At 43.6% G+C, this 10,188-nt stretch overlaps 1 protein-coding gene across 6 annotated transcripts in view; it reads left to right on the forward strand.

Moving 5' to 3' along the window:
- Positions 1–9,387, forward strand: part of LOC111953406 (serine/threonine-protein phosphatase 4 regulatory subunit 1) — a 24,441-nt gene extending 15,054 nt beyond the window's left edge. For 5 of the 6 annotated variants that reach the window (XM_023972651.2, XM_023972653.2, XM_070435668.1 and 2 more), the window contains 6 exons: positions 1,917–2,078; positions 2,463–2,563; positions 2,870–2,990; positions 3,175–3,303; positions 5,918–6,059; positions 6,786–9,387. In XM_023972651.2, coding sequence (XP_023828419.1) covers positions 1,917–2,078; positions 2,463–2,563; positions 2,870–2,990; positions 3,175–3,303; positions 5,918–6,059; positions 6,786–6,949 — 819 coding nt within the window. In that variant the 3' untranslated portion in view covers positions 6,950–9,387. Of the gene's footprint in view, positions 1–1,916; positions 2,079–2,436; positions 2,564–2,869; positions 2,991–3,174; positions 3,304–5,917; positions 6,060–6,785 lie in introns of all 6 variants that reach the window. The other variant, XR_011474322.1, reaches the window with a different exon arrangement.
- Positions 9,388–10,188: the final 801 nt, after the last annotated feature.

Genomic DNA, 10,188 nt, shown 5'->3' on the forward strand with positions numbered 1-10,188 from the left:
CAAATGTTCGACCTAAGGTGGTGAACACATTCAGTAGAACGGAACATTATGGGACTTTTTACATAGATTGTGTAGAACCTCGCTCACTTGTAGARTTGGTTCTATTCACATTAGCTCTAATGGCAACGTTTCTACAGTATCTGAACGTACCYCTGGTGTGTTTAGCATGTAGCGGTGTAATGCCCAGTGCTCTCTGTCACTGGTCTGTTTCCTCCTCCGCCAGCTGGTTGTTGTCGTGGTGGGTGCTGAGACAGAGACAGGACCTAGACTGGAGCATGGGGCAGGTTTACTTCTTATTTCTGCTGTTCCTCCAGCACCTTTTTTTAATTCATTTGTGTTTCTCCAAAGCCCAATGTGTGGATCTTATTTTAGCTTGTTGGGTTCCCAACTGCAGTCCTCAAAAACAAGCTCCTGTCCCCTCACCATTCAGTCCTCAACCCCAGAGTTTGCATGCCTGCAAAGGACCAACTTTTTCCTCAGGCGCCGCAGCCCAAAGGGCTCGACTCCCCCTCCCACCCATGTGAGGCCTGTGTACGTGTCTGCTGCTGTCTCCACCTGGCAGATCCCTGTGTTCCACACACACTCCTACCAGGGTTTCTGTTAGGAAAATGTAGCGCTGGACATTTGACCGGCAGCATTTTAGTTTACTGGTCATTTTGAGAAATTTACCGGACCCATATGCATTGGGTGCGTAACCCGATTAGGGCGTCCACCCACAGTGTTTAGCCTGACAGAAATCAGATTTAGATTATGGTCATTCATATTAACAGAACATGTCAAGGATGCAACAATGTGCAGTCCTTACCTAATTCTGATGCGCACTTTGAAGACGCTAGAATAACTGTCCACATTTACTTTTCCTCAGTCAACAAGATGAATAATGAACAAAATCACTAGGTTATGTCAATCTACTATCCCCCACAGTAGAAAAGTTGACCTATTCCATTGGCCAGCTTGTTGAGAACGAAATGGCCTATTCCTAACACTGTGGGACAGTTGTGGAATGATAGATCCCAAATTCATACAACCAGTAGCCTAGACTACATAAAAAATAAAAATARATTAGTCTRCAGTAGATCAGAACCTTTATCTTATTGTTGATAAACTGTTATTTATTCACATTATAAGCGCAGCAATGCGCACAAGGCGGTAAGCTATGCTCAAATGTTCGTTCCATAATGCAATTAGCGGGAAAACTCTTCAAAAGCGCTGCGGTTTCATGTGACAGAGATGAAAATATCCATTAGAAAGAGAGGAGATCTAATATGCAACAACTACATGGGTTGCTAATACGACTAGGATTGTGCCTTTGGCTACAGGACAATGAAAGTTTTTTTTAAATAAAATTTCYTACACGAATATGGTCTGATTTTGGCAAGGCTACTTTGAAGCAAGGTATGCCTCGTATGTAGTAAAACCGTTCAGGTTTAAAACAATTAAGTATATGTTTTCAAAATGCATACTGCCTTTCACTCAAAGTGGTGTGTGACGCGCTGATGAAGCCTGTCTTCCGTTGCCTAGGCAYTTGCTGTTTTGAGATGCTGTAGCAGCAGCTCTCGCRCTGACACATTTTCTGCTCAAAGGGTCTGTATTCTGTACGTGTGTGTGATAAAATTAGATGTGTAACGAATATACTGTACATGCGCCAATTTAATCTCACTRAATTATGCAAATGAGCCTATAGGCAGATTATTATTATTATTTTTAAATTGCATGACCAGTCAATGTATTTCCATCTATGAATAGCCTAAAGCTTTATTTCACAATGGAATTTTTTGTTCTTCCGGACAATTGGCCGGCTCAATTTGATCAGGTTTTCTTATTTTTTTTAAATTACCGGCTAACTGAATCTCTGACTCTTTAACACATCTGGGCCTGCCTGGCCTCTAATATCTCTGTYCCTCTCCCTCCCCCAGTGGAAAGTGCGTCGGACGCTGGCCTTYTCCATCCACGAGCTGGCCCTGATCCTGGGGGACCAGCTGACAGCAGCTGACCTGGTGCCCATCTTCAACAGCTTCCTCAAGGACCTGGACGAGGTGCGGGTAGGGGTCCTCAAACACCTCTACGACTTCCTCAAGGTCAGTCAGCAGATCAGTATAAAGAATTWATATTGCTCAAGAGTACCATCTCTTCTTAGATCTTTGTATTATTAGAATGGATAGCTAGCCTGTCATTGCCCAGCGGTTGTCCCATTTCACATCCCTGCTTTCTGTTGATTTATCAATTAGTTGACTGCAGCAGAAATGTTTCTACTGTTCCAAATGGCTCATATTTCCAATAGTGCTGCTGTGTGTGGTGATGGTATCTAGGGACACCTGCAGTGYCTTCTGTTATGCAGTGTAGAGTTTTCACTCTTCTGCTGTGTGGTCAAAGAGCCTCTTTCACCCCCCCTCCTTTCATCCTCTATCTCTCATTCCTTCCCTTGTTCTCTGTCAGCACTCACCCTGTCCCTCTCCCTCTAGCTGCTGCACCAGGAGACGCGGCGTAAATACCTGTACCAGCTCCARGAGTTCCTGGTCACAGACAACAGCCGAAACTGGCGCTTCCGATCAGAGCTGGCTGAGTAGGTTATCCGTCTGTTACCACACTTTATTAATCAATTGATTTCCCCTGTGAACTTAGTTGTCTCACACACCATTACCACCCAGACAAATGGTGGTAGCCCTAGGTATTGTTTGCGCTCTCAGACCTACAGTAAATATGAGGACCAGTGAGTTGTGCCAATGCCTTCCTTTACTGTGTGTAGGTGAGAGAGTTAAACATAGATATAGCCTTTTGAAAGATTGACTCTTGGTGACATTTGGTTCTCTGGGTAAACTCTCTTTTTTGAAAGCTGACCAGTGAGTGACCTTCCCCTCTGTGTTCTCAGACAGCTGGTGCTGCTACTGGAGTTGTACAGTGGTCAGGATGTGTATGACTACCTTCGTCCCCTGTCCTTCAGCCTGTGTACGGACCGAGTGTCCTCTGTACGCTGGACCTCCTACAAACTGGTACGTCACCCAGACAGCTCCCTCCAAAATGGGCTCCGCCCTGTTCTCCCTCCAAAATGGGCTCCTATCCAGAGCGCTCCTATCCATCTTAAGATGGCTAGGTGGGACAACTACATGTCGTAGTAAATACTTTTTCCTCAAAGTAGCTATCAACAAAGTCTGTATTCCTTTTGTGCATTGTCAGGTGAGTGAGATCATCAGGAAGGTGGCGTCGTGCCAGGTGTTGTTGACAGACTTCCTGAGTGAGCTGGTGGAGAAGTTCTGCCACTCTCACAAGTGGTCGGGACGACAGGCGTTCACCTTCGTATGTCAGGTGAGGACATCTTCTCTTCATGTTCGTTATTATTCTCGTCTTCTCCTGACCTATCAAACACAATAATCATCCAGTAACCACAAAACATTACTTTCTACCTTCGCTCAACATGTTAACATTAGAAGCCTACTCCCTAAGTTTGTTTTATTCACTGCTTTAGCACACTCTGCCAACCCGGATGTCTTAGCCGTGTCTGAATCCTGGCTTAGGAAAACCACCAAAAACCCTGAAATCTCCATCGCTAACTATAACATTTTCCGCCAAGATAAAACTGCCAAAGGGGGCGGTGTTGCAATCTACTGCAAAGATAGCCTGCAGAGTTCTGTATTACTATCCAAGTCTGTACCAAAACATTTCGAGCTTCTACTTCTAAAAATGCACCTTTCCAGAAACAAGTCTCTCACTGTTGCCGCTTGCTATAGACCTCCCTCTGCCCCCAGCTGTGCCCTCGATACCATATGTGAATTGATTGCCCCCCATCTATCTTCTGAGCTCGTGCTACTAGGTGACCTAAACTGGGACATGCTTAACACCCCGGCCATCCTACAATCTAAGCTTGATGCCCTCAATCTCACACAAATTATCAATGAACCTACCAGGTACAACTCCAAATCCATAAACACGGGCACCCTCATAGATGTCATCCTAACGAACTCGCCCTCCAAATATACCTCTGCTGTTTTCAATCAAGATCTCAGCGATCACTGCCTCATTGCCTGCATCCGTATTGGGTCTGCGACCAAACGACCACCCGTCATCACTGTCAAACGCTCCCTAAAACACTTCTGCGAGCAGGCCTTTCTAATCGACCTGGCCGATGTATCCTGGAATGACATTGACCTCATCCTGTCAGTAGATGATGCCTGGCTATTCTTTAAAAGTGCCTTCCACACCATCTTAAATAAGCATGCCCCATTCAACAACAAAAAAATAGAACTAGGAATAGATATAGTCCTTGGTTCACTCCAGACCTGTCTGCCCTTGRCCAGCACAAAAACATCCTGTGGCATTCTGCATTAGCATCGAATCGCCCCCGTGATATGCAACTTTTCAGGGAAGTTAGGAACAAATATACACAGGCAGTTAGGAAAGCTAAGGCTAGCTTTTTCAAACAAATTTGCATCCTGTAGTACTAACTCAAAAAAAGTTCTGTGACACTCGTGGCAATTTCCTGTATTATCAAATGATGAGAGTGCAAACCACACACCAGTCAGTTATACTTAAACTTCACCTTTAATAATAATTAAGCTTTTGCAATAGCATTTGACTTTCAACATTTCAGTATCTCTAATGAAAAGTTGAGTGGCCAACATAATGGCAACATTTTTTACATTTACATTTTAGTCATTTAGCAGACGCTCTTATCCAGAGCGACTTACAGTAGAGTGCATACATTTTATWAAWWWWWWTTACATACTGAGACAAGGATATCCCTACCGGCCAAACCCTCCCTAACCCGGACGACGCTATGCCAATTGTGCGTCGCCCCACGGACCTCCCGGTTGCGGCCGGCTGCGACAGAGCCTGGGCGTGAACCCAGAGACTCTGGTGGCGCAGCTAGCACTGCGATGCAGTGCCCTAGACCACTGCGCCACCCGGGAGATCTCTGAAGCTGGAAATGCTTATCTCCCTCACTAGCCTTAAGCACCAGCTGTCAGAGCAGCTCACAGATTCCTACACCTGTTCATAGCCCATCTATAATTTAGCCCAAACTACCTCTTCCTCTACTTTATTTTATTTATTTTTCTCCTTTGCACCCCATTTCTATTTCTACTTTGCACATTCTTCCACTGCAAATCTACCATTCCAGTGTTTTACTTGCTATATTGTATTTACCTCGCCACCATGGCCTTTTTTTGCCTTTACCTCATCTCACCTCATTTGCTCACATTGTATATAGACTTATTTTTCTACTGTATTATTGACTGTATGTTTTGTTTATTCCATGTGTAACTCTGTTGTTGTATGTGTCGATTTGCTATGTTTTATCTTGGCCAGGTCGCAGTTGCAAWTGAGAACTTGTTCTCAACTAGCCTACCTGGTTAAATAAAGGTGAAATAATATATATATATTTTTAATAAACCCTAGGGTGATTTGTAAAAGATCCTAAAAAATACAATCAAATAAGTTCTCCTGTATTTATTTCTCATAAAGTAAGATTATGACACTCAGGTAAAATATTTCTGACACCTGGTCGTTGCTGGGATATCTGCCAAGATTTAATGATGTTTTTTATTAAGGTCAGTTTTATTGAAGAGCCTTTTAGTTTCCATCCTACAATATTATACCGTGAGTGGAGTGGTGCTGGTAGCGAAGAAGACACTGTTTTTCAATGGGCCACTTGACAGTGTACCAAGCACTTTATTTGATTCCATGAATGGCCCCATTCTCCGTCCCACAATGTCTCTTGTGTGGGAGGACAAAGAGATCATGATGCCTCTGAGTGTGTGCGACCGAGAGGTCAAGTGTGTGTGCGCGCACTTCCTTTTGTTTGGTCTCATTCATGCTCACACATGCTCCCTGTATGTCTCAAACACACTTACCTTCTGCCACTCTTGCTCTCAACACACAAACACACACACTGACCCATCCTCCTTCTCTTTTTGTCTGTCAGCTGGTAATTGAGGATGACTGTGTGTCGTTGGAGCAGTTCTCGGAGCACTTGCTGGCCCCTCTGTTACAGCTGGCCTCTGACCCCGTGGCCAACGTCAGGGTGCTGCTGGCCAAGACCATCCGCCAGAGCCTGGTGGAGAGAGGTACATGCATACACACACTGGCATGTTGAGCTTACCAATTCCATAGTTAGTACAAGGACAACAAGCAATTCTGGCTTATTTTGTTGTGTTGTAAAAAAAACGAAGGGGGAAAAAATATATATATATATTTTACACATCACTCAGTAAGGCCATTCTACTGCTGATGTTTGTCTATGGAGATTGCATTGCTGTTTGCTCAATTTTATACACCTGTCAKYAACAGGTGTGGCTGAACTAGCCGAATCCACTAATTTGAAGGGGTGTCCACATACCTTTGTGTATATAGAGTGGGATAAAATAGACAATGACTAAAACCACCCTATGTAATAGCACAGCTAAAAAGGTGTCTTAAGGTCTTTCTTATAAACGTCTACAGTTTGAGGCCCTCAAAAAGCATAGTATTAGCTAAAATAAACATACGATAAAGTTAAAGATGATGAAATGCTATTTAGCAGACACTTTTATCCAAAGCAACGTAGTCATGCGTGCATACATTTTATGTATGGGTGGTCCCGGGAATTGAAACCACTACCCTGAAACCACTATCAACTCAGATTTGATTGATTTCTGTAGCTCAKGAATACTATTTTATTTTAAAAGCCACTTTATTAATCCCCAATGAGGAAACACGGCAAAGACTGCATCAATCTGTAGTGTTACAACATATGGTAATGTTCTCCCAGATATCGGCAGCTGAACCCTTATCACACCTGTCCTCCCATGCAGAGTACTTCCTGCATTCTGCCAACTCCCACCAGGAGGCGCTGGAGCAGACCCTGGTGGCTCTGCAGATGGACCTGGACAAGGACGTCAAGTACTTTGCCAGCGTCCATCCTGGGAGTACACGCATCAGTGAGGATGCCATGAGCACCACCTCCTCRACCTACTGAGCCCAGAGCACTCCCACCCATCTCTCTAAACACACACTCCATCTGCTCTACTGAACTCAAGCCAGGTAGGGGCCGAGGGCTTGATGTAGCCCTCTTCTACGGGCACTTAGACTTCCATACATACACAAGCGAAGGACCTGCGCAACAACACAAGTCGCCCAATGCAGTGCAGCACAACTCGACTCACTACAACCTATTTTTATTTTTTATTTTGTGGTTTGCTTATATATTTTTTGCCACAGAAGCCTTAAGTGTCTTCCTTAAACGTGAAAATACTTGAATKTCCAGATGGATTTGGGATCAAAAACACAACGAATGGAAAGAAACGCACAGGAAACGGAGCTATAAGGACCATTTCTCCCCCTCGGCTTCTCTCGTTCTCTCGATAGAATCCTCCCCAGACTTAGTGGAAAAGCCAGTATCTCACAAGCTTTATGGAAGCACATAGCAGGATGACTCTATCCAACTCAAAATGTTTAAACAAAGTTTCTGTAATTGCTTTCCTCTTTGATACTGTATAAATGACTTATCCTGCATATCAACAAAAAACATCTGTACTATCACAGCCTGGCTGTGGGGGAGCTGTCGGTGGGAAATGCAGAGTTTGGAATACAGGGCTCCTGCCTCMATTGTTTTAACTCTAGTGCAGCACATTGTTGTACCCATAGACAGAGGTCCACCCCCTGGCATGCAGGGGGGTTCCTGTTGTCAATGAAAAATAACTATTGTATTTTTTATTAATATTATGGCTGTCTGGTTTGCGGCCTTTAAGCAAGCAGAGAGATCCAATTGTAAAAGGTCAGCACACACTCACTTGAAACGGGGTATTTTAACCTGAGAATAAAATACTGNTCCGTCCCCCTTCTCTCCCTTATACCTTATCTGTACATATCTCTAGTAACCTTTTTCCATTTTGATCAACGATCATGAATAGAATTGTGATACAATTTTGTTCTGTTTTACCTTTCTCAACATGAAATGAAATAAAAAGTAGGCACTAAAACGTGTAGGTGTATTTGGTTTGTGTGTAGAGGGGAGGGATGGGGACTGAGGCTCTGGAACAGATGTCTCATGACTTAAAGGGGAATTTCACTCAAACTATCTTTTAGTATGTGTTTCATTAGTCCACTGTTGATACAGTCCCAAAATGACTGCTGACATGAAAAACAAGATATTGGGACATTTTAAGAAGAAATCATCATGGTGATGTGGCTGGAGACACTTCTTGAAAGTCCAATATCTTGACAACTTGACTGCTGACATGCAAAACATTTGAGTAATATTCCTTTTTAAGGCCAAAKAGGATTTTTGTGCACAACCGGTGCCATGCCTTGGCTGGGATTCAATCAGATCGTGGATTATAGGCATTGCGGTTTTTAAAGGCAATGTTCTTGGAGATCCCATTTACGGTAAATGCTGCATATGTCGGCTCAATCGGAAATTGCCTTGAAAAGCTACAATGCCTATAACCTGCAATTGGATTGAATCCCGACACTTGTCAAACTATGGTTACAGAAGTAGGGTCTCGATTCCAATCTGTGTTGCTAGAGTTGCATGTTGTAAAGTAGTACATTTTGAAATTAAGGGCATTTCAGATTGAGCTGACCATATGCAGTCTCTGCGGGAACGTTGCCTTTTAAATGTATATTGTGCTCTAGCGTGGATCTTCAGCACTACATAGCTCTTTATTTTAAATCATCAATCTACACCTGTCCAAAAATGTGGGCACAATCTGAATGTGGACAAGATCAGGACAAAGGACTCGTTAGAAACAAGCCTTTAAAAGAACACAACTAACCCACCACTGTCATGTCCATGAACCAGTTTCCTTTGACTATCAGAGATAATTTGCCTAAACCAAACCCTAATTCCTCATGTCTATCATAAGGTGCCCCTCTGCTTTTACAACCGTCACAATGGCACCATTGTCCAACTCTGCAACAAGGATTTCTGCCTGCCCTGCACGCATCCCTGATCATCGACTGTAGGTTTGGCAGGCCCTCCATGCCAGGAGAACAGATGCGTCACGTGACCAGAGCCATCCTCAGAAATTGGAGAAAGGCTTCTTTGTGAGGCCTGGGATTTACCAGACTACCCGGCAACACTTTTATTTCCCGCCAGCTGGGCACTGCCCACCGGCTATGTGAGCCGGCGATACTTTTTTTTTTTTTTGTCCGCCAGCTGGGCACTGGCTATGTGAGCCAGCAACATGCTCTTCTCGTGTCTCCCCTTCCTTTCCTCTTCTCGCTTCAGGAGAAGTGGACCATCTGATTGGGACACCTGGGGTTATGTGGTGAACGGGTTCAGAACACCCAGGATGACAAGGAACTGTTAGGGAAGATTGCTCMTTGTAGGAATCGAATGCTCCTGTGAGAACTGTTAATGTAGAAATGTAAATGTTTATCTTTCACTATATTGCACATAAAATATGTATTTTACTTTTGCAGTTAAAGTGAAAATGGGATGTGTATATACACATTTTCCTGTTGCATTTACAGTAACTATTCAAAGCCATTTGTCCTTATGCTCCTCCCAATGTTAAAGTACCTCACTGCTGACATAACACCTATTCACTCCTATAACCCACTCTTTCTGCATTGCTCTACTTCTGTACCATTTCAGGCCCAAATAACCAACATTGTCTGTTTCACAAGACCTACTGGCTGCATGAAAACTATAAATACTTGAACGTTTAAGCAAATATGAGGCGGAGTGAGATCCAGCATAAGAACAGAAATGCTAAGTAAGTTAAACAAGTGGATTGAATGTTGGATATGACCTCCTAATAGACGAATAAGGTTAGAGACGTTGCAGTAAAGTTTTGCTTGCCTCTGGGCTCCCTGACAGCCTTGGTGGCCTGTAGACTACGTTCACACATGCAGCCCAATTCTGATTTTTTTTACTAATTGGTATTTTGGACAATCTGATCAGCTCTGAGGTGATTGGTCAAATGACCAGAATTGGGCTGCCTGTGTAAACGCAGCCATACTGAAACCAAATGTTGCAGGCCTTTTAATAAGCATTGCTAAGACATGGGGCAGTAATGACCAGATTCCTCTGTGGCATGACTTACACCTCACAGGTTGCCTGTCTAAACACAGCCTATGTATGCTCCCAAACTTTAAACCAATCAAATCAGCTCTTTTCACATCAGAACTTTTTCAGAGCTGATCTGACTGGTTCGCGAAAAGAATATCAGAATTGGGCTGCCTGTGTTAACACCGCCAGTGGAACACAGT

The sequence above is a fragment of the Salvelinus sp. IW2-2015 genome, linkage group LG27 (assembly GCF_002910315.2).
Source record: "Salvelinus sp. IW2-2015 linkage group LG27, ASM291031v2, whole genome shotgun sequence".
NCBI lineage: Eukaryota > Metazoa > Chordata > Actinopteri > Salmoniformes > Salmonidae > Salvelinus > Salvelinus sp. IW2-2015.